The sequence below is a fragment of the Meriones unguiculatus genome, chromosome 9 (genome assembly GCF_030254825.1).
Source record: "Meriones unguiculatus strain TT.TT164.6M chromosome 9, Bangor_MerUng_6.1, whole genome shotgun sequence".
Lineage (NCBI taxonomy): Eukaryota > Metazoa > Chordata > Mammalia > Rodentia > Muridae > Meriones > Meriones unguiculatus.
In genome coordinates, this window is record NC_083357.1 from 61,664,611 (window position 1) to 61,689,314 (window position 24,704).

The 24,704-nt window shown below is 45.2% G+C and overlaps 1 protein-coding gene across 3 annotated transcripts in view; it reads right to left on the reverse strand.

Moving 5' to 3' along the window:
- Msra (methionine sulfoxide reductase A) overlaps nucleotides 1-20,251 on the reverse strand; it is a 313,853-nt gene extending 293,602 nt beyond the window's left edge. Inside the window, exon 1 of one of the 3 annotated variants that reach the window (XM_060391311.1) lies at nucleotides 19,927-20,251. In XM_060391311.1, coding sequence (XP_060247294.1) covers nucleotides 19,927-20,062 — 136 coding nt within the window. In that variant the 5' untranslated portion in view covers nucleotides 20,063-20,251. Of the gene's footprint in view, nucleotides 1-14,414; nucleotides 14,560-19,926 lie in introns of those variants that run through there. The other 2 variants (XM_060391310.1, XM_060391312.1) reach the window with 2 other exon arrangements.
- Between the last annotated feature and the right edge of the window lie 4,453 nt (nucleotides 20,252-24,704).

Below are 24,704 nucleotides of genomic sequence, written 5' to 3' on the forward strand. Positions count from 1 at the left end.
TCCCTCTCTTCCCCCTTCCCTCCCAGTATGGCAACCTTCCGAGCAGTCTTGGCGGAGGTCCAGACTATGCCAGTCTGTCTGAATTCTTGTCTCCAAAGGATGTCCTTTGCGGATCAATTAATACATGTGAAAACAGGAAGCTATGGGACAGTACCCAGATCCTGGCATGAAAGCACCGGCTGCTGCCAAATCACCTTACAGATTTCCTGGTGCCCTACCTTTCCCAGGCATCACTAGCATGTTCCCCGCAGTGAGCTAACATGTTTGCTGCTTGGAGATGGGAATCTGTTCTCTAGAAATGTCCATATGTGATGCGTGCTCAGCCTGCTGAAAAGCTGAGCTCTGCTATAAGCGGAGATGGATGGAACTTTAGGGGTACCCATACTATCATTCTTTTTCTAACATTTGTTTCTCCTTGCCCTGACACAAAGAATCATGGGAGAATAGGAAAGGAGGCATGCAGATTAAAAAAATTTAAACTGCCTTGCCTCATCCTCTGTACAATGAACCTGGCTCTGTTTGATCAGTCACTCTCATTTTTTAAGGAAACTGTATGTAAACTGTCCATACCCAGAATTCTTCTGGAAATGCAGGGAAAAGAGGAAATCTTCTCAGAACAGAAATATCCAGGAAAGGGACTGGCAAAAACACTAGCGTGATTAGTAATGTGTATGCATGTACAGATGACCCTACCGTGACACCTGAGTCTCAGCCACCACCTGCTTACTAAACTAGCAGTAATATAACTGAACGGCATGCATCACTTTGTAAAATTTGTAGCGTGTGTGCTCTTTGAAACAAAGCAACCAGAGTGAACTTCACTCTTTTAGCTGGCTAAAGGAGGCAGCTTGCTCTGTTGGTTGACAGCACCAGGAGCTGAGACTTAGAACACCTATGCTCCGGAATGACCAGACTCTCAGTCAAAGAGGCAAGAAGTCTGAGTTCTCATCATCCATGGGTCTGTTGCTTTCCCGTTTGGATAATCTCAGTGTCTCGGATTTGCTAAATCTCTTCAAGACTAATTTTCTCATCTAGTAAGAAGGGCTAGGAAGTTCTCATTGACTCTCCCTGTGCATTCCTAAAATATCTGTTCATATCCTCCAGTCACCAACTGGATGTGGTGTCAGCACAGACAAGACTATGTGTCACTTACCCACAAAAAGTGAAAGTCGAAAGAGGACCAGGGGTAAGATGATCAATACTCACCTAGAAAGACCAAGGGGATCGACATTGGAAGTAGGAGAAAACAAGTAATAGGACAGGAGCCTACCATAAACAACATCTGAAAGACTCTACCTAGCAATGTATCAAAGCAGATGCTGAGACTCATAACTAACTCATAACTCATAACTTCAGTAGAGTGCAGGGAATCATATGAAAGAAGGGGGAGTTAGTATGACCTAGAGGGGACAGGAGCCCCACAAAGACCAAATATATCAGGACACAGGGGTCTTCTATGAGACTGTTTCTCCAACAAGGACCATGCATGGATATAACCTATAACCCCTGCTCAGATGTAGCCCATGGTAGCTCAGTATCCAAGTGGGTTCCCTAGTAAGGGGGACAAGAATTATTTCTGACATGAACTCTCAATGACTGGCTCATTGAACTTCCCCCTCCCCCATGAGGGAGGAACAGCCTTGCTAGTCCACAGATAAGGACATTGTAGCCAGTCCTAAGGATACCTGATAAGCTAGGGCCAGATGGAAGGGGAGGAGGACCTCCTCTATCAGTGGACTCTGAAGGGGGCAGGGAGGAGATGAGGGAGGGATTGGGAAGGAAAGAAGGAGGACGCTACGGCTGGGATACAAGTGAATGACCTGTGATTAAAATAAATAAACGAACAAACAAATAAATAAATAAATAAATAAATAAATAAAAAGAAATTAAGATGTGCTAAAAAACAAAAGTGAAAGTCTTCCAAAAACCTCTTTACAATGCTGTTCAGCAAGAACTGAGTGAACAAGTCATGAGAAGAGAGCACACGAGCATCACTCTGAATTTTTATAAAACTGTGAATGATGGTTTAAAAAACCCAAAACCACACCCTGCTACGTCACAAAGCTGACAGATCAAGGGAATGCTATAGAAACACCATTCAGGTTAAATTAAAGCACTAAAGAAACAAAGGGAAACATTAGCTATCCTTTCAAACAGGGATAATGAAACAAGGACGGGATCTTGGGAGATTTTAAATTCACAGTCGAACTGTTGCCACCTAAGACAAAAGCGCAAAAAAAGTGACTTATTACAAAGGAACATGATAAAGAAATAAACAAATAGGTAAATAAATAAATGACAGGATTACTCAGGAAACATGGAGGCTAGAAAGAAGTGGGCAACCATTGGTTGCCCATAAGAATTTGGTACAGGCTCGATTGCTGAAGATACAGGTCACAAGACAGAGAAATCATGCTGGTCCTACCCTAGAAACTTCCTCCCTGCTAGCCAGGCAGACTGCTAGAGGAAGAAAAGGCATCAACAGTCTCACCAGCTGTGCATCCTGTGAACTATAATAATGAACATCATGGTAAATTATGCACGCAACTGCAATGGCGGCATAAATGGTATGGGAACAACCAATCACTTTCTTATTGGATTGAAAAATCCAATCAACAAAAGGGAACTCATGCCTGGAATTTTAAACTGTAAACTGGACCAAGAACCTAGGGCTAGGGATGCCCTAGGCCTTAGGAAAAAAGTTATTATTACTATTATCATTATTAATTTTCTTTTCTTTTGCTGCATGGGCTTAGTGTCAAACTGCCTTCTGAATGCTTATCTGCAAACCCATAGGTTAGTGCAGCTCTTACCCCTCATCAGAAAAGCCTTCTGCTTGAATGTCTTGTCTAACCTGAATTACCCCCAATGTTCCACTTCCATAGTTACATCCCGGCTTTCATACCTCACAATGAGAATTACATCCAAAATGTGTTTTATGAGGACATTCAAGATAAGGTAATAACCAAAATAGAAATGACAAAGACTAGGGAAGAAGCAAGGAAAGAAGGCAGAAATCAGAATACTCATACAGACATGAGCATGGGGTGGGCTTCCTCTCTTCCAGCATGAGACACTGGCCAGATTTCCGGTGTCTAAAAGAGCGGACACCTAGCAGCTTCTGAGCACGCGCACAAAGGAAATGCTGGCGGACACACAGCAATTACAAAAAAACATTATTGCAGGTTCTCCAGTCACTAAAAGCAAGTACGGAAGCACACGCCTGTCGTCCCCAGCACATGGAAAGTAAGGTAGCAAGATTGGGGCCTTAAGGCCATTCTGAGCTACACAGTTTAAAAAACTGAAAAGAGAACAACCAACGATCCAACAAGCCCCTCAACCCCCTTTGGTAAATATCCAGCAGTGCCACGTTCAAAAGATGGTTGTGCTTGTGTGTTGATTGTAACAGTATTCACAAAAGCCAAAATGTGAAATCAGTGGGACCGAGCAGCAACCAAATAAAGAAAATAAGACATATATATGCTCAAGATGGATGACTACTCAGTCTATAAAAAGGAGTAAATCCTGTGACTGTACCAGGTACCCAGTGAAATAAAATAGACCCAAATTGAGGGACACCTGCCACTCACTTCAATGTGGTCCCCACCAAAGAAGGGGAAGCAGAGAGTGCATCCGTGGTTCCAAGGAGCTGAGATGGTAGAGAGGGAGGGGTTAAGGAAGATTGTCAAAGAGCACAACCATCTAAGTAAATCAGCAGAAGTCGAAGAACGCTCCTGCTCCACACTGCAGCTGAAGTTCTGACAACACACGGTACACTTGCCGAGTGCCGAGGGTAGCCCACAGCATTTCCACCACATACTCAATGAGCAAGTGACGTGATGTGCATGCTAATTAGTTTTGCTAGGCCACTGCACAGCATGTTCATATTTCAAATCTCACCTTGTTCTCCATAAGTATAATTTTATGTCAATTTCAAAAAGAAATAATAAAATTAAAAATAACACCACGGACCAACATCTCTTATAAATATAAATGAGGAATTTCTGAACCAAATACTAATGAGATCATGGCTGAATTCAGCAATGTATATAAAAGATTGCCAACCTTGACCAAGCGCCATTGTACTCTGGGAACACAAGGCCTGTTTAACACCAAAAGCAGTCAACACAACACATCGCATTGACAGACTTAAGAAGCCACATAATCAATTCTGTGGACACAGAAAAGCATTTGACAAAACAGCCTTCATCAGTTAAAAAAGAAAAGAAACATTTTAATCAACTGGATGGAGAAGAGGATGTGGCTAAATGGTGAAAGAGAGCTGAGGAGCAATGGCTCTTGTCACAAGGACACTAGAACACTTAGCAGGACAGAAAGGGGAGGCAGACTAAAACTACCTCTATGTGGACAATAGGTCTTACATATAGAGCTACCAGAGTTCTGCATGTAAATATGTGTATGTGTGTATGCACCTAACATAAAATCTAACAGAACCATGTATAGAGCTAATGAATGAGTTCAGATATAAAATCAGCCATAAACATCAGCTACATGTGTATACATTAGTGATAAACAATCTGAGAATGAAAGTAGGAAAACTATAACACTTACAAGAGAATAAAAATAAGACACTAACAGACAGAGCTGGGGATGTGATCTCAGCAGGAGGGTACACACTCAGCAAGCATGCACAACGCCCCAGTTTTCACCCTAGTAGAACAAAAAATAAATAAATGAATTAAGTGTAACCAAAGGCCTGTGCATTGAACAGCACAAACACCACTGGAGGAAATCATTAAAGCTCTCCTGCCATGTTCACAAACTGAGAAGCAACACTGTGGAGGCCACAGTACTCTCTACACCGATGGGCACAATCCGATGCAAAACATGTCAGAAATCCCAGCTGACTCCTTTGCCGAAATTGGCAGGTTGACCCTAATCCGAAGACCATCTTGAAAATGAAGCAGCCGATATGTGGGTCTCACATTTCCCACTTCAAAACTCACCACCACATTACAGCAATTCTGGCAGGGTGGTGCTGACATATGGATGGCCACTGAGACTATAATCAAGTAGCTTTAAACAAGCTGAAGGAAAAGCTGAAACGGGAAACAGGGCAGGCATATCACACATGCACCTGGGACAGCTGGATCTCCACATGTGAAAGAACGAAGCTGGACTCCAACTTCATGCCAGCTATGACAGTTCACCCATAATGTACCCCAGAAGGCTAAAGGAAAACATGGGTATACATCTCTGGGACTCAGACTGTGATGCTTTCTAAAGTATGATCCCCACAAAAGAACTAGTCAAAAAAAAAAAAAAAAGGAGAAAAGGGAGAGAAGAGGAGAGAAGAGGAGAAAAACAGAAGAAGTGGGAGAAGGAGGGAGAGAGAATGAGGAGGAGGGGGAGAAAGAAAGAAAATCATTATTTTTTCTGTAATGGAAGTAAAATAAGAACCTACAGAACATGAAACCATTTGCAAATCACATATCTGATAAAGATCAGGTTCAGAATATATTGCTGGGGGAGGTGTTTTGTTTTGTGTTTCAGGCTTAAGATCCTACAATGAGGGCCTGGAGAAAATTCATTGCTCTTGCAGAGGACCTGAGTTTTATTTCCAGAATCCACTTGGTGTGGTCCACACCCACTTATAACTTCTGCTCTGGGGGCTCAGATACAGTCTCCTGACACTTGAATGCACACATGCACATCATACACACGTTTGAAAAAATAACCAAAATTAAGTCTTTAAAATTTTAACATAAAGCCGGGTGGTGGTGACACATGCCTGTAAGCCCAGCACTCAGGGAGGCAGAGGCACAGGCAGGTGAATCACTGTGAGTTCAAGGCCAGCCTGGTCTACAAAGCGAGTCCAGGACAGCCAAGGATACACAGACAAATGCTGACTCAAAAACAAAAAAAAAAACATTTAAACATAGGGTCCTGGAGAAATAGCTCAGAGGGTAAGAGCACTGGCTGCTCTTCCAGAGTCCTGAGTTCAAGTCCCAGCACCCACATGGCAGCTCATAACCATCTATAATGAGATCTGGTGCCCTCTTCTGGCATGTAGGCAGAACACTGCATACATAATAAATAAATAAATCTGTAAAAAAAATATTTTTAAACATAAAGTTTCTTTTGAGCCAGCCATTCCACTCCTGGACAGCACCTCAAGAGAACTTTAAAGCTCATCTGTACAAAAACTTTACAGCTGCATTAGTCACACCAGCCAGAGTGAGGCTAACTCAAGCAGCTGTAAGCTAACCAAGTATGACAGAAACACATGGTGGAATCTTACTCAGCAATGAGGAGGAATGAAGCCTGCTACACTCTCTAACACCGATGAGATACCAGAAGTCAGGAATGAGCAGGTGGCACACACCTGTAATCTCAGCACTCAGGGAGGCAGAGACAGGTGGCTCTCTGTGATTTTAAGGCCAGCCTGGTCTACAAAGCAAGTCTAGAAGAGCCAAGGCTACACCAAGAAACCCTGTCTTAAAAAAACAAAAGAAGAAGTCATATATTATACAGCTGTTTTTATTAAGAGTACACTAAGGGAAAAATCTGTAGACAGGAAAAAGCTTCATGGTCTAGACAGAGGAAGAGTGAGTACTGTGAATGCTTGGAGTCAGCCTACTCAAGCAGGGGAGTGAGCTCAAAGCCATGGGCTGAACACAAGCATACAAGTCTTTTGTGTGGCTTCTGTCAGACACTTTAAAAATATTCCATCCATCTTCAGTGTCTACAAGTGCTGTGGCTAATCACCTTGCAATAGCCCTGGGGGCCCTTTTACCTGTTATACAGGACATGGCAAACACCAGCTAAGCCTTTGCCCTCTAGAATCTGTTCCAGGGATTCACCCAGCAGCTCTACTTCCTGGTGCGTCTTCAGCCTCTTAGTTTGATTCCAGCTGACTCCAGCGTTCTCAGCGTCTCTGCTCGCCCTCAGGAGCCTGGCTCCTTGGAGAGCACTTACTGCCGGCGACCAGGCACTAATGAAGTCAAAATCTTGGCAGCCAGCATTGCTTGTACACCATGTCCCCTCTTCCCAGAACACCTCACTCTCCCCAAACACAGCATCCCGGAAGCTGCTCAAGTGTTCTTCAGTCCTGTCCTAGACAGAACTCTGTCATCTGTGCAGTGTGGGATACTGAGTACCTGGGCTGTGTGCATTCACAGATATGCCGCTCTTCTCACCATTCTCACACAGCTTACTGGTGGCTGTGAAGCCTTTTGATTCCAGCTGTCAGGCAGAAGGGGAAACCCAGCAGAAAGCCCCAGAACCTGACAAGGCTGCGTGTCATCGCTGGTCTTCAGTGTATGTCAGAATCACGGAAAAGTAGGCTGCACTGCCACTGCAGGAATGGACCTGCAGCAGGAGCAAGCAGGCGGAGAGAAGGCTTCTTCCTCATCTTTTATGAAGGCTGACACAAGAAGGTGTGGTGCACATTTAAGGGGGGTCTTCCCACCTCAAGTGATCCAGTTAACTCAAAATCCCCCACAGCATGTCCAGTGACTTAGGTTTAGAGTTAACTCCAGATGTAGCCAAGTTGATAACCAAGAAAATGACTTATGGAAAATTCTTTTCCTTGTGCCATAGATTAATTTTTAAAGAGATGTTTATATTAAACATACAACATCACTTGCCAGAAATAACAAATTCGTTAACAATGATGTCATCAAATTTTCCAAGTGAGGAGCTCTCTGTAAGCTCAAGGCCTCTCTGTCACAGAAAGACAAGAGAAGGTTAAATGCAGCCCAGCACTGGGCAGATTTCTTCACCCTGATGGAGTCAGAAGGGCTGAAGAGGTTGGGAAGGAGTGGTCTCTCTCTGTGCTTCAGTGACATTTAATGCCTTGCCCTCCAGACATCAGCACCATGTTGTGGCTCTCACACTCAGGAAGAGGCCAGTCCATGGCAAACTCTAAAAACAGGCAACAAATCCAACAAGAACTGACATTTGCCTAGGGTCAACCATGTACCATGCTCTACTCCAGAGCTGTCCTTCAGCGCTTTCGTCTTTCTGACAACACTTCCAACTCATAGACATATTATTTATGTGTTGGATGTGTGTGTGTTGCTGTGTGTGTGTGTGTGTGTGTGTGTACTAAATTTGTTGTATGTATCTTTGTGTGTGGCCTGGATATGTGTGCACATGCCTGTGTTTGCATGTTTGTGTAGGGAAATTCTGGTGGGGAGACACATGCTTACACGCATGTGGAAGTCAGAGGACAGCCTTGGCTGTCAGCCTGTGGTAGGCCTCCAGACCATGCACAACTAACTCCTTGACAGAAGAACCATTCAGGCCATAAAACTCAGCACACAGACGGAACCACTTGCCAAAAAACAAAACAAATGAAAGCCGAAGACCTAATCCAGCAAAGTCCATAGTTCTGGAAAAGCCTCTAAATGTACTAACCTTACTTTTTGGCTTCTATAGTTCTGTTTCTGGCTAACTCTTTGTTCATGCTAACCGAGGTGTCAACCCATGATGAGTTAGTTTGCTTAACAACTCATCCTGAGAAAGCTCAGGGCTAGCTATACTGAAATCCTGAGCACCTGGTGTAGTAGCTCTCTAATAAAGTCCTTTTATTGGCCACACCCATGTCTTTTCTTTTTCTTTTTGGATACCCCCACGACATTTCCTTTATTTGAGATGGGCTCTCTCATTGGCTTGGAGATTCCCAAGTGAGTTAGGCTAGCTGGCCAGTGAGCTCCTCCTATTTCTACCTCCTGTCTCAACATTGCCAGGACTGTAAGCAACACACCTAGCTTCTTACATGAGCTCTGGGGAAGCCGAGCTCAGGTCCTCACACTTGTGAGGCAAGTTTTTTTCAAAGTGAGACGTCACCCAAGGTCTCATAAAGACATTGCTAGCCCCACTTTTCAGACAGACAATTCTGTCCAACCTGTCCTAGGTCTAAAATTTGCCAGGGTAGTGGGGCTGACAAGTGGGGCTGATCAAAGGCAGTCTACCTCCAGGCTGTGAACTCTGTCTCCTGTGGGATGTTATCTTAGGAAGAGTATGTGCCTGAGAGTTGTTTCCTGAACTACAGGGAAGGGTGAGGCCTGGAGGGCTTGTTGCCATTTGCTGTGGGCAGCAGAGGGCAGCAGAGGTTGTGGGGCAAGAGCAAGCTCTTCATTAAGGCTTCTGGCCTGTAAGCTACAACCTTAGGAACAAGGACAGGCCAGCCATGCAAAGCCTCCTCTGAGACAGCGAGAGCTGGGAACCATCCTTAGAATATAGAAGGGAGAATCTTGATATCAGAAGCCCCAGAAGAAATTGGGGTGCTCAGGAGAAGCACCTCAGAACAGCAAAGGCCTTCTCCCAGTTCACAGGGGGCCACCCCAGATGCTTGCGCTGTCACAGCCCGTAGGTTTCATGCCTTTCAAGAGTGCAGATTCTAGCTGTACCTTGTCCTGAGTCCCCTCTCTTTAATTTCTAAACACTCAGGCAGGACTAGCATCTAATTCTTAAAAAAAAAAAAAAAAAAATGTGTTTTAAAATTAAAATTAGGCAATACATTGCACTGCTCTGTCCAAGCATCTGACAGTATGAAATGTCTTCAATGCAGAAGCCATTAATCCACAGACATCAAAACTGTTTTATTACCTCAAATTGTTTGAAGTCATTGTTTGGGATTCGGGAGTGAAGTAATATAGCAGAGAAAACTGTCAGAATAACAGGAGAGAGAGAGAAAAAAAGCCTCAAAGAAAATGCCCTTTGCATGGTTAAAAAGAACCACTCAGAAATAAATAAATAACTGGTCTGGAACTCCTTGGTTTGATATTTAACTCGGGCTTTGTTAAATAAGCAGAAAAGTAGACATTGTAGGTTTGTGATTCCTTCTTAGAGAAATGTGATTTCTTATTTCCCCAGAGAGAAGCTTCAGGAATGCCAGCAGGCTTCTCTGGTATCAAATGTTTCCCGGTTATTGTGAGTAGATTATATTTGGATCAAAATCAGATGGATTAAACTTAAAATACCCATGAGATTTTTTTCAAAACTACAACAAATATGTCATGTGCCCCAAAACAGCATTGCCATGTAACAGCCCTTTGGCAATGTCTCCACACTGGAACATCATCAGGGAACCAGAACTCACCTGAGTTTTCAAGTTGTCTAAATTCAAAGTAACTCAGTAAGATGAGATCGTTGCTTGTGGCTACTAAGGTAAAAGTTTGTAATTTTCAGTATCCTTAAAATTCTCCAAAATATGACCCTTCTGATATTCAGGTGGGGAAAAAAAAAAAAAAAACAACCAGGAGAAAAGAGAAAAGGGTGATCCCTTTTAAATTGTCAGGGAGAAACCCTTATTTTTGTTTTTATCTGCAAAGCATCCTGGGAATCGAAATAACAGCCAGGAAGAAGGGAACTGTAATGAAATGCATACTGTAACTCACGCTGGATCAAGGTCACTATGAGGCTGTGGCTTGGCTGTCTCCCTCTTTGTACTTCATCTCTCTCAGTAGGGGGTGGGAGAGAATGAGAAGCAGACACAGCTGCCCTCTCTGAAGCAGGCAGCAGCATGGCGGTGATCTGTGCTTCAAAGGTCCCTAGGTGAACCTGTGCACCTGCCAGGAAGCAGGCTCCATGCAGGGCTTTTTCCCACCTGTCACCAGAAACACCCATGAGAAGCTATTGCCACTGTCTCCAGTTCAGAAAGGACAAACTAAGGCGGATTAATCCAAGGTCATGCAGCTAATGGGGCTGTGAAGAATGGTTTAGACACTGTCCAAAGGCCAACTGCCTATTCGTCCACTAAACCAACAGCCCCTCACTGGAGCACCCTCTTCTGGGGCTGGGGAGGGAAGCTGGCCATTAACGTGCTAGCCTTGAAAATATGAGGACCTGAGTTCAATCCCCAGAACCCATAATTTTTAAAAAGGCCAAGCATGGTGACATGCTGATAACTGCGAGAGGGATGAGGTTAGAGATGGCTGGATCCCTGGGCTTGCTGGCCAGATAATCGAGCCTGCTTGGCAAACTCCAGACCAGTAAAAGACCCTGTCTCAAACAAACAAAAAAGGTAGATGCACCTGAGAAATGGCATCCATATACATGCGCTCGCGCACGCGCACACGCACACGCACACACACACACATATCACAAAGGGAATCCACTCCCAAGTGTCACTGCCTACATGGACCAACCACTTGGTGTGGTTATGACAAGTTCTGCAGAGCAGAGAGCAGGCACCACTCCCCCACTGCAGCAGAAATGAGCTGAGTAGCTCCACACTAACTCAAGAGAGGAAAGCACGGCCCTGGGGAGAAGCCCGGGAGCGGGGCTCAAGGAGCCTGAGAAGGCAATAAATCCAGGGGCTCAAATTGCCGGGTGGTCTCCATGGCAGTTACTCAGGTGCTGATAAGCTTGCAAAGGTTCTGTGCGGAACTTGTTAAATCATAAAATTATCTCGTGATTCTCGATCATAAAACAATGTCTATTTTGTGTTAACACAACCTTGGGGAGACTGCAGATAACTGCGGATCTTTTTAGAGGTCCTTTCTGTCGTCTTCCTGGGGGCAATTTCCTGCACCCACCAGTATGTTTCTATATCTGTAGAAAGACATGTCTTCACCAAACAGTAAACACAAATCGTAACACAGAGGCTGAGAGCTCAGAGCTCTTCTAAATAACAATTTTGAGAGCCAGCCATTGGGCACACACAAGTGGCTAGAATCAAATGTCTAAAAACGGATGGCTTGTGCTACAAAGAAAGCTAGAAAGCCGGCACCCTGTTTGTGGTGATTCGTTAGGACTCACATTTATTGACTTACTCACACAAAAAGGGTTTTATTGAACAAACGACTTGCACACGCTACATCATGGAGTCTAAGCGCAGACATTCTCACTCCTGTTTAACTCGCAGATACTGTGTAATATAACAAAGAAGAGGCATGTGAGAGATCCAAACAAATAAGGCCTCGCCAGACGTAGAAAACTAAAAATGCACATACACAGGCAAACCGAGTCACTGCTGCAAAGTTAAGCTGAGGGGAAATAACAACAAAGGACCTCTCAGACAATAGGGCTGTAGGGAACATGGGCGGTGAAGAAAAGAAGACAGGAGAGTCTGACTGGGCTCGAGAACAAAAGAGACCCGTTGCAGAGGGAAGAGAGTTGAGAAAAAGGAGAACCAGAGGTGAAGAAAGGATGTCATCGAGAAAGGAGCCAGGTATGGAGAACAGACCAACAAGCTGCAATGGCGTGTGTGTGGAGATGCCAGACTTAGCACCTCTGCCAGTTAGCATCCACTAAGCACCAACTGTACTGGTTCATGTTCCCGTGACTGAGCATCTCATTTCCTATCACAGAGACTCAGATCTGTTTATCTGGCTCCCAGTCTTCAGGCAGAGCAAGAAACTCATCAACTGACTAACACTCCCTTAAGGAAGAAAAGAAGCAAACAAGACATAATGAATACTATTGAACAAATGCCTATAGAACTTGGGGCCACTGGGCCCTTTCCAGTCCACAGAGTCATGTGTCTTTTCAGTCTGCAAACACTCTGAAGGACAGAAATGCAGACAGATAGTGCACTAGGCGCCAGTAACTTGTCCGGGGTGACAGTCAGGTAGTGTGTTTATAAGAGTTTTTATGTGGTTACTCCCCAACATGCAGTGGAGACAGCGTAGAGGGGGCTAGGAGTGGTAGCTTCTGCCTATAATCTCAACATTGGGGAGGTTGAGGCAGGAACACCAACTACTGTGAGTGCAAGCCTGAGCTCCACAGTAAGTCAGCCTAAGAACAAAGCAAGAGTCTTCTCCCCCCCCCCCCACACACACACATACACAGAGAAACACACAAATTAAATAAATATAAAGGGAGGGGAGAGAAGAAAGGAGGGGCTGGTAGGGGGGTCATCTAAGGCTCATGTCTTTCGTAAACTGCTAACAACTTTGTTGCCTTTCATGGCAGGCCCAGCTTACGTGATTTCATCTGACCCCAAATCAAGTAACATGAGCCAACACTATCACACATCTTACCAAAGGGAAAGAGCGTTTGCACAGAATATTGGGTGGGGAGGGGGATAAGTCAGTAGCTGGAATCCAAAAGCCTGGCTCTTCCAGCAGGCCACTGTCAGCGGCTGTTCAGAAAACACAGGGACAGATATATCTAAGACTGAATGCCAAACACAGGGCAGAAAGTCTACCTTCCCCACAAAGAGAGACATCTAAAGAAGGGCCAGTGAGGGAGATGGGGAAGCTAGACACCCAGCCCCTCCTGTGAAAGGAAAAGTGGGCTGCGTTACTGAGTGTGGAGTCACGGCGGCACCCACACATCCTGTTACAGCAAGACCTGCACACCCCGGGAGTGTTGGGAAATGGAAAAGCAGAACCTTCACATAGTGCCACGTGGACTTCCAGAGCACACAAAGGAGAGCATGGCCGGTGCCATGAAGGAGCAAGGCACTGGGGAGAGGAGAAAGCAGAGGGTGGGGGCGGGGATGCAGCCACACTTGCAGCCTCCCGCCACCATGTAGACTGAGACGAGGCAAGGAAATGGACATACACTGAAATAACTGAACTGCAGGGTGAGGACGACCCTGTGCTCCCTCACTGGGGAGCCCACAGTACTCAACCTTCAAGCAGCCTGGGAAGGCTAGCCCCATGAAATCAATCCTGGGCTAATTCCCTGAGCTAGGGGAGGGGATGTGGCAGGCCCATAAGCTGTCACTGTGTCACAAGGCAAGAGGCGTGGTCCGCTCCTACCGGAGATATTTCCGCCTGGCTGCAGAAATTCCATGCAGCCAGTAATGCTTTCAGGTGTGATGTAAAATCCAGGACCATGGAGTCCAGCACCTCGGCACCCAGGCTGTCAAGATTACTTCAGTCCAGTTTTCCACACTGCTCTTTCTGACAGGTGTGAGTGTGCAAGCATTGCATGCAGGTGCAGGTGCGCCTCGGATGTGTGTATGTGGGGGCCAGAGGACATCATTAGGTGTCTTCCTCCATCATCTCCATCAGGTCTGGGGGAACAGTGTCTTTCACTAAACGTGGAGTTCACTGATTGGCCAGACTGGCTGGCCTGCAAGCCGCTCCCAAATGCTCTGCTTCCCAAATGCTGGGATTACATGAGTGCAAGGGCCACATTTTTCACATTGGTGTTGGGGATCTCAACTTGTGCTCACGCACTGAGTACCTTATCCACCGAGCAGTCCTCAGCCTTCCCTGTGCCATTTCTTGACCACCTGCTGGTCACAACGATGCAGCTCATGTATGTGTTTATCATACCTCACACTGTTCTTGGTGGCCCCTCCCACACAGCATTTCCTCCAACAAGTAACTGCTGTCCTGCAGTGTCTCAGGCCCAATCCCTAAAACAACCCCACGCCCTTGAGCAGTTTGCTCTCTCATGCTACGCGTTCACAGTGGCTACAGTGAGTCTCTGACCCAGAAGGAACAGATGAGGGAAAAAGGATCTTTGAGAAGATTGACAATTCCCACCCTCAACACACACTGACGACCCAGGGCCCCCTCCTGCAGAACCCGGTATTCTCGCCGTCATTGGATGAAACACAGTTTCACTTAGCTCAAGGTAGCAGGGCCAGAGAGGGGCTTTTCACGGGAAAGGGCTGATCACTGCTGGAAGCCCCTGGGACCTATTGAGAGGCAAGAACAGGGAACACCTCAGCAAAAAGGCCTCCTCTCTGGGCTTGCTAGGCTTGGTTTCCATTCACTCCCCAAAATCTGCACCTAAACTACTGCCTCCTCACCCATACAGGTTCCCAGAGATGGCTACAGCTGTCCTCACTCTCCTTTCTCCCACCACTCTCCTTTCTCCCCTTGCCCCACCCTGTCCAGGCCCATCTGACACTGCTAAGCTCACACAATCACAATCACACACACACACACACACACACACACACATACACATACACACACACACACAAACACAGAGACCTGCCGTAGGTGTCTAGATAAAGTCTGTGCTTGGGGTTCAGAGATGGGGGACCCACCTTTCATCCTAGCCAAAAGCAAAGCTTACCCCGGTTAAGTATAAAGAAACTGGCTCAGACGCAGCTTCAGTGCTGGGGCAACAACTCAGAGCGCAGACAAAGGGTTGGCTGTGCCGGCATCTCCACATTCCAGTGCTCACGTGATGGACACATGGAAAGGCCATCTTTTCTGTATCTGTTTTCAGACATTAAACATTCTCTGCCCAGTATCTGTAAGTCATTACTGAGTGTCTGGTGTGGGCATCATCCCTTTTAATGTACTGTAGCCCGAGCCGGGAGCACAGGGCTCCTTCCAGGAGTGACACGCGGCCTCTCTCTCCGGGAGCTCATTACTGCATAGAAAGATAAGGCACAGGTTTGGTAACTGGGCAGCAGAACATCTGAGTAGCAATGCGAGAGCCGGTGGGAAAGAGGCTGAAGCAGCTCACGAGGGTCTGTCCAGTGGAGATGAAAGCAGTCACTTAGGCCCTTGGGAGGAGGGACTGCCTTACAGGAGAAACAGAATTCAAGCCAGGCAAATTTTGAAGACAGAGTAAAATAAGGAATAGTGCGAAATACAACACTTTACCTATGCAAGCATTTAATGAAGAAATAAATCAAAAGATCAGAGTAGTAATCCACAAGGATATGATCACGTGGGCGACTGCAGAGGCGGAACACTGAATCCTGTCAGGCAGAAGATGGGCTCCGTGGGGGCCTGGTGGGAAAAGAGGCAGGGGAGGGAGGTAAAGATCAGAAGGTGGGAGGTGGGAAATGCCTTTCCCCAGCGGGGGCGGGAGGGAAACAGAAGGTTCTGGAAGAGAGCGTAAAACAATCTAAGAGCTATGGGCAGGATGCGAGAAGAAAAATAACAGTTCCACGTCCTACAATTTAGAAATTAATCACACACTAGGGAATTTTTTTTTCTAAAAAGAGAACAGCTTCCTATCGTTTTCTTTTTTAAAAATCTATGTACACCAGTCACATAAAAGAAACACATAATGCCTTCTACACCACAGCGGAAGGAATCTGTCCCCAAAGGTCCTTCCTTTGTATAAATCATGCCACCACAATCGACGCTTCAATAAAAATGAATATTTATGAAATGTAAAATGACTTGGATTAACTTATTCCAATTTCACCCTCTAAATTTAGATTTTTTTTTTAAATCACGCCAAAATGTAGATTTTGATTACAAAAGCAAGTTGGGGGAAATATATATACTTGACAAGAAAAAGAGAGCAATTTTTTTTTTAAGTTGAAGCATGACAAAGGATGACAGAAAGGTGGCTGGTTGGGCTAAAAACAGCAGAGACCATTTTCAAAGTAGCTGTTTAATTCAACAACAAAGCCACATTAGACAAAGCAAGTTGTTTAAAACAACACAAATTGTAAAAGCTGAGACGGCCCCACCATCCTCATGTCAGCCTTTCCTTTCCCAGCTTTCTTGGGCTCTAGACTGTTAGCCTGCTCCTTGTCCACATGAGAGATAGCATGCAGATCTGCCCTGGCCTTTGCAGAGATACCTTGGCCATCTCTCTGTTCCTAGAGATGTCCCATCTTTTCCGCCTGCTTGCTGCATCCTTGAGGCTGAACCATCACTCATTTAGCTAGCCCCTGATGACGGGCACCTGTGACACTTCCAATCTCTGTCTGCTGCAGATGAAGCTCCAGCGAACAGCCTGGTGCTGTCCTCATTTGGCGTGTGTGTGAGCAAATCTGGAAGGCAAATTCCCAGAAATTGAATTCCTGAGTTCGAAGGTAAATGTGCATTTAAATTTTTGGTAGATGCAGCCAAGTTGCCTTCCATAAGAGTGGAGCCGGCTGACACCCTCTCACAACACACAAGAGTGCATGCTTCTCTCTCTTTTTTAACCGACAGAATGGATCATTGTTTCTGGATTTTTGCCAGTCTGAAAAAATGAAAACCGGTATTTGCATTTTCCTCACTGAGTGAACTTGAGCATTTTTATATGTTTAAGGACAACTTATACTTTCTTTGGGGATAAAGTGTTCAAAACATCTGCCTGATTTGTAATTACTGTGGCATTTTTCTTACAAACTTCTAGACGCTTCTGGTCTATTGGGGAAACCAGTCCTTGCCTTTGGTACATGCTGCTGTACTCTGGGCTGTCGTCTGGCTTTGCTTGTGTGATTTTTGTCACACAGAAGACTTTTCTAAAGATTTTTTTTTTTAAATGTGTATTGGTGTTTTCTCTCCACGTAAGTCTGTGCACTGTGTAAATGCGGTGCCTCCAGGGGCCAGAAGAAGGTGTCAGATCCCCTGGAACTGGAATTGCAAACCTTCATGAGTCACCATGTAGGTGCTGGCAACTGAACCTAGGTCCACTGGAAGAGGAGCAAGTGCTCTTAATTACTGAGCATCTCTCTGGCCCCACACAGACATTTCACGCAATCTCGTTACCAGTCTCTTGATTTTCTAGCTGTGGCTGCAAAGACCTTCCTCATACTACAATTATGGAGAAATTCTCCTTTTTCTTACACTCATTAGTTCACTTTTTGCTCTTTACTAAAGACAGCAAGTATGGTGTTATCTGCTGGTAATCCCAGCGTTCAAGAGACTGCAGCGGGAAGACTGCTGAGAGTTCAAAGCCAGCTTGGGTTAAACAGTAAATTCAAAACCAACCTGGGATGCACATTAAGACTGTGTCAAAAACAGAATATACACGTGCATTTATACATACCTACATGGGAAAAGAGCAGTTATATCGGAAAATATAGAACAAGGTGCGTATACCGGCCCCACTGTGTAAGTTAACATGGATGTTATCTGACCTCCCTCGCCTGTTTCCACATCCATAATGGGAATAACGCATCATCACATTATTATGAAAACAAAATGTATTAATGTGGTTTCCTATGGTACCTGGTGTGGAGCTATTACCATTCTGCCTGCTTGGGATTTACCTTTTTTTTTTTTAAGTGTGATGACTAGAAATACCATCAGTCTAACTCCACATATCTCTCTGACCGTCCCAATACCACAGAGCTGAGATGCCACTCTGACCATACATCCTGTTCCTGTTATGTGTTTTCTTGCTTCATTCGTGCATCTTTTATCATCTTGTCAGTCTGGCACGCTACCACAAAAGCAATAACCAGTTACCCAAGCCAGCCTGCTCATGTTTCCATCCATTCCATATAGCCCAGAGAAAAGAAACATTAAAAAGGCATGAAGGTTGGAAACTTACCTCCTTGCAAAATTACCCATCTACTACTAGGCTGCAGATGGCAAGGTTAGTTCCCAAAAGCATTTGATGATAGTTTACACCTGGGACTAGGCAATCCTAAACAGGCAGTAGGCCTTGGCATCTAAAAGGGGGGGAGGGGGTTACACTGGCCACAGAATATTTGAGAGAATCGGATACAGGTAACAACTGACTTAGATGGATGATACAAAGACATGAGGAGGGTTGAAGTTGCACTGCATAACATGAAGTCCGTAACTTTCAAAATCGTAGTCACCAAAATTCATAACATAAAGTGAGGCACACTGTTGCTGGAACCGAAGGCAACCCTAATCAAATTCTCCAGCCTCCCTTGTTCTCAGTTAATTACTTTAGACCCCTCCCTCCTGGAGACACTTCAGCCTGCCACATACCTGGGAGACATGACATAAGATGGCTGCCCATGTTCCCCTTTTACCTGAATTCTAAAAAAAAAAAAAAAAATCACTAATTTTGGAGGCTGTGCAGCTGGGTAACATACTAGACGTCTCCCCCCTATCTTTGTTGCAGATAACCCCTGTGATATGTAGCCTGTGACGGTGGCTGTACTGCTGGTTCAAAGAAAACTCAGTACCGCGACCTCCAAGTTGTACTAAACTATATTTCTACTCTGTGTGGGCACCTAGGAAACGTTTGTTTGAAGTGAGAAGCACAAGGTTAATGGCTTGGCAAACTCTCCTAGCTCTCCCCTCCCCCTTCAAGTCGGAAGAGATCAAGATAAGGTATTTTCACTGCCCACAGAAGTATTCAGTGGCTTTGAGAGTCTGTGCCAGGTCAACAGATGCCACAAGTTTATGATGCCCCGCTCCAAACTACAGAGAGATGCCTAGAAGCCTACAGTGATCTGTCATCCCCTAACCTAAACCCCTCTCCCTGACCCGCTTCTGTCTGAAGATAAAAGGAGCCTGAAAAACCTGTCAAGACAGTTACCGCTACCTTCTTCTGGTTTTGCTGGGTTACCAAATAAATCTTTCTCTTTGTCCCCAAACATTCTCAAAATATTCAGGTTCCGTCCCAAGTGGGAAGTAAATGAATTTGGATTCTGTACAAGGGATAGTGAGGACCTGTCAGGGATGAATACTCCCAAGATCGGGGGCTAGAAAGATTACATTGGGGCTGACAAGGTGGTTCAGCAAGTGAAGGCGCTTACCAGCAAGAGCTACAAACTAAATTCAACTCTTGGGTCTTAAGTGGTGCAAGGAGAAAACAGTCACACAGGTAATCAGCTGATCTTCCCACGTGCACCTGGAGCTTAAGTGAGCACACACAGACACCTCCTAGAGGCCTCATCCACAGAACAAGGCCTTCCTGCAAACGGAGGAAACAACCCAGCAAGCCCTTCAAGTTAACTAGAAACTGGGGAGGATTCCTGCAACCGGCTCTGACTTAAAATTCCACTTCAAAACCTAAGTCCACAACGTTCGGTCTCCCTCCAGCGCTTCCAGGAACAGGCACAGCCTGGCGCTCCGAGAGGCCTTGGTTAGAAGGAAGACTAAGGCTGGGTTCCCACTGCACTCTTCCCAACCACAAAAACAGAGCTGCAGGCCTAGATTCTTTCACTGAGAGACTCAAACAAAGAGAAGCGCGCAGGCAGGAGACTACCCCGCTGAGCTCCCGCCCCTCCCGGGTGTGGGGGGGGGGCACGCGGTGGGGGTGCCTCTTCGCGCACGCGCAGACCTAAACCAAGGACCCGCCCGAGGTCCCGCACGGCTTCTTCCGGGAGGGCGCAATGCGTAGGCTCAGCGCGCATGCTCGGAGCCCGTGCCGCCTTACCAGCCACGGTGATCGGCTCCGTGCGTCCCGGCAAGGATTCCTCCGCGCTGATGACCTTCGAGGCTGCGTCCCCCATCTTCCGTACCGGGATGGAGCTGGAGAGGAGCTGGAGAGCCTTTCTGGAGGCGGAGAGCATGGGCGGCGTGTCCGTTCTGCAGAGCCGACCTCCAGGCCTGGCTGTCAGTGAGGGACAAAGTTCCCAGAGTACGAGAAGCGGCGCGGGCCAAAAATTGCACTGGCTACGCGCCACCGCTGAGTGTTAAAAGTTCCTGCCGTTTCCCCACCTCCGCAGGCGGTTTTCCGGGTGCGGTGTACTCACTCAACCGCAAAGCAGAAAAGGGAAATCAGTGTGTGCGCCTTAAAAGGCAGCCCTCTAGAAGAAAGGCAGACTTAAAAGAAGGCGGGTGGACGGACAGCTAGGAAATGTGTCTGTTTCTACTGGAACCATCTTGATAATCAGTCGAATCGACCAGAAGTGAAATCACAGCATGATTTTCAACACCACAAAGGATCAAGTACTCAACTTGAAATATATATATACACACACGTATGTCTATATATACATATGGAAATATGTACATATGAATACATTCTTCCGCCCATCTCACGGTCCATAAAATAGACGGTGCGGGCACAAATACTTTGTTACCGCTGTTGAGGTGAAGTTAATGGCGAAGTCGGATCAGACTTAATTCTGAAATCATGAGAGAGCATATTCCTAGAAGAAATCTCCAATCTTAGTCTTCAGGTGGCTAGGGCCAGATGAGTTATTTGAGAGATCGGTCTATGAGATTTGGGTTTATACACTGCCAAAATGGGCGGATAGTATCGCATGAAGGAAGAAATAGAGGATTAGCACCCACAGGGCTTTGAAGCTTTGAACCTAAGCTCCTCCGTGGTTTTAGTTACCACTCTGTGTTCATGTGGGACTATGATACTATGATATAAGGACAGGGGGATTAGCATACTCCGTAGAACCTTGCCAGACACACCACGTCAAACAGATTAAGGTGTTTACCTTACAATATAGAAGTCCCCTGGGCAAACTTGTATCAACAGTTTACTCTCAGTTTGTTGTTTGCTGTGAAATTATGCCAAGCAAGTTCTTTCTACAAAGGCCTTGCCTGAAAGCATCCCAAGGTGTCCCTTTCCAGGCTTGAAGGGGGTCCTGGTTACTAAAGAAAAAAAAGAAATGCTGTCAAAGAAAATATTTTGTACTTCTTATTTACTGCCTTTTGATGTATACTGACTTGCTTTTTCTGTTTTGCGGTTGATGGAACACGGGAAATATGCAAGAAATACTGTGTAACTAAATACTGTAGAAGGGAAGGAAGAGCCTGTAACCTTAAGGGAAACTGCTTATGTAATGCTAGGTACCCCAGAACCACAGTCCATGAATATTTAGATGTTTAAAAGATGTGTGCATTTCTACTTACCTACTAAGGGAAAATGAGCTATAAATAAATAAGTAGATAGATAGATAAATAGATAGATAGATGCAATATTTAGAGTTTTCTTGTTCAAAGTTACGGGATTCTACTAAAGTTTCTCTCCTGCCTTCCTTGTGGTCCTAGAAACCCAACTCAGAACATTAGTCTTGGTGTTGGTGGTAGGCACCTCTACCTGATGAGCCATCTCTCTGGAGCCACTTTAAACATTTTTAAGTGTACTGTGTACATTGTTTAAACGTTCTCAATGGTTGTGCTACACTCATGAAAACAAATGGTTTCTTTCTTTTTTTTTTTAAGGAAAAGAGTATCTCGGTTTCTTTAAGATTTCCTTTGTACAATGGTTTCTCACCTCATTTAGCAAAATAGCTGTGTTAACTGAGTTGTTTCTTTTCTTGTTTGTTCATTGACAGAGTCTCTCTGTGTAGCCCTGGCTCACATGGAATGCTCAGAGACTCACCTTCCTCTGCCTCCCAAATTCTGGATTAAAGCTGTGGCCACCATACCCAATCTCTGAGTTTTGTTTTTAGAGGAGAGAAATGCTATTTTCAAGACTAGTCTTTACATTCCTTCAATTCTCCAGCCACTTCCTTCCTTCAAATTTACTGACACATGCTGATGTAATTACACTCAGGCTTTCTGTCAAATTCCAGTAATTTGTATCCTTCAAGACACAGTCTACACATTGGGACAACAAAAAATCTAAAACTACAATGCATTCAAAAAGATAGATTATTTCTCTTAAGTGTCAGAGCCTAGAAGAAGAGTCTTCCACTAAGCAGGACCCTGGGTCTTCTTCCGTTGTGAGTGGGCTTTAAAGAGAGCTCAGTCATGTTTTCTTTCTGGGATGTTTGTCTAGACTCAGAACCCACATAAAAATGCTGGGCAAGTTAACATAGCTTGTTGTAACTGAGGGCAAAGTGAAACCACCAACCTGGACCACTCTATGGGTAGAATGAAAGGTTTATTGGCAATCAAACTAACCAAGGGTGTCTTGGAGTGGGGCAGAGGGTCAAGCAAACTATGGGAAAAAGCAAGCAGATTTCATATGACAGCAGGGTGAGGATCTTTTAGCTGTATATGGGCTATCTAGGAATTGATTAGGAACCAGGTGCCTTTGCCTGAGGCAGTTGACATTGGGGGAAGATTAAAAGTGGTTCCTGGTAAACAGAAACCTCATTAGGAGATCTGATTTTCTAGTAAACAGAAACCTGCCTTTAAGCTTGTCTCCCTAGTAACAATCCTTCTGTTTACCCCACCAAAGTCCTTCTGTAGGACAGTGTTACAATTTTGGGGTGCCACTTGGGACCTAACATTTGTAATTCTAGCATTGAGGAGGCAAAAACAGGAAGATCCCTGAGACTGTCTACCCAGCCAAATTAGTCTAGTTGGTGAGCTCCAGGCCAGGAGGACCTACCTCAGAAATATATACATACATATGTACACACATACATTCAAAAATAAAACGAATTAAACGGCACACCTGAGGAATGAAGAAATGATATCTGGTGTTGATCTCTGGACTCCACAAGCATACAACCAAATGAACATGGACACACACACCAACAGGGCCAGCAAGCATGATGGTGCAAGCCTATAATTCCAGTATTTGGGAAGCAGAGGTGCCTTAGCTAGGGTTTTATTGCTGTGAAGAGACACCATGACCAACACAGGTCTTATAAAGGAAAGCACTTAATTGGGACTGGCCTACAATTTCAGAAGTTTAGTCCATTGTCATGACGGTGGGAAGCACGACAGCATCTAGGCAGACATGGTGCTAGAGAGGTGCCTGAGAGTTCTACATTGTGATCACAGGCATAGGGATTGGAGTCCACACTGGGCAGAGCTTGAGCATAGAAGAACTCAAAGCCTGTCCACCCCCTTCCAACACACACACACACATATGCACAGTGGCACGCTTCCCCCAACACAGCCACACCTACTCCAGCAAAGCCACACTTGCTAGTAGTGCCACTCCCCGGGCAAAGCATCCAAACACCTGAGTTTATGGGGGCCATATCTATTCAAACCATGACAGAGGGCAAGAGGATTAAGAGTACAAGGCCAGCCTCAGCTATACCAAGAGCTTGAGGCCAGCCTGGCCTACGTGAGCTCTGTATCCAAACCAGAAAACAACAAAAACCCGATGGAAGAAGTCACCACACAAAGACACTTTGATCTAGCGTGGATTAAGAAGTTGACTGTTATCTAAATTGGGTATACTACTTCCCTAATGAAAGCATACTTGTTTCTTGATCACCAATGTCACTGTTCAGCTGTTTCGCTTTAATATGCATTCGTGTTACTACTACACCTAGATTCTGCTAGAGCCTTGGTTTAGGAGGAAGCTGTGTCCCACCACAGACAGGTCAAGCATCTGTGGGGTCACGCACATGAAGGGCTCAGGACTTCCAAAGAAGAAAATGCCACTGACTCAGAGAAGGTGCTCAAGAGCCAACATGTGTCAGACATTTAGCTGTCACCTTTACTCTTTATTAAATTGTAAATACGGCACGGGTACCCTGGCACACTCACGTAGATAAGGTTTCACTTACCTCGGTAGAGAGACACCCTTATAAATGAATAAAAAAAAAAAGCTTAAGTGACATTTACATTTGCATACTTATAACCAAGTGGCTTCATATACGGCCTGTCTCCAGAAGATACAAAGCTGTCTGGAGAATTTAATTAATTGCATGGATTATTTTTACTGAATTTTTAAGAGGAGAATGAAATAAGAATAGCCTTCATTACAAAACAGGGAGCTCCTGATAGCACTGCATGCTTTATTTTTAAACTTCGCTCCAACCCATTTTCAAATTTTTGTAGATGAAGAAACTCAGGTTCAGAAAGATGCCCAAACAAACAGCTACTTAAGGGAGAGAACCTGGATTCAAATCTGAGCTTTCCCAAGACCCAAGTTCAAAAAAAAAAAAAAAAAAACAAATTGGGGTGGACTGAGCAGACACAGATATAAATGTCTCAACTCTTCAACACTGACTTGTGGTTTGGATGTGAGTAGAACACAGAATGGAATGATTTGGGTAAAAGGTAGAACCCCTACCCCCTTCAGGGTCCTTCCCAAGACACACTCATGTGTCTCCTAGCATTTTTTCACCTCTTGTTGGGACACCGCCAGAGCCACCTGGTTCTAGTTGGGCCTATCCATCTGGGTGAGAATGACAAAGCGTGGCCTTGAGATGAAGGGACAGTCCCAGAGGAGAGGTGTGGTTCTGTCAGCCCCCTTAACTTAGAGGCAGGTGCACACTTCCCTTCTGATCTATCTCCTTGCCTGGTGGCTGACATGGAACTGTGAGGACCAGAGCTCAG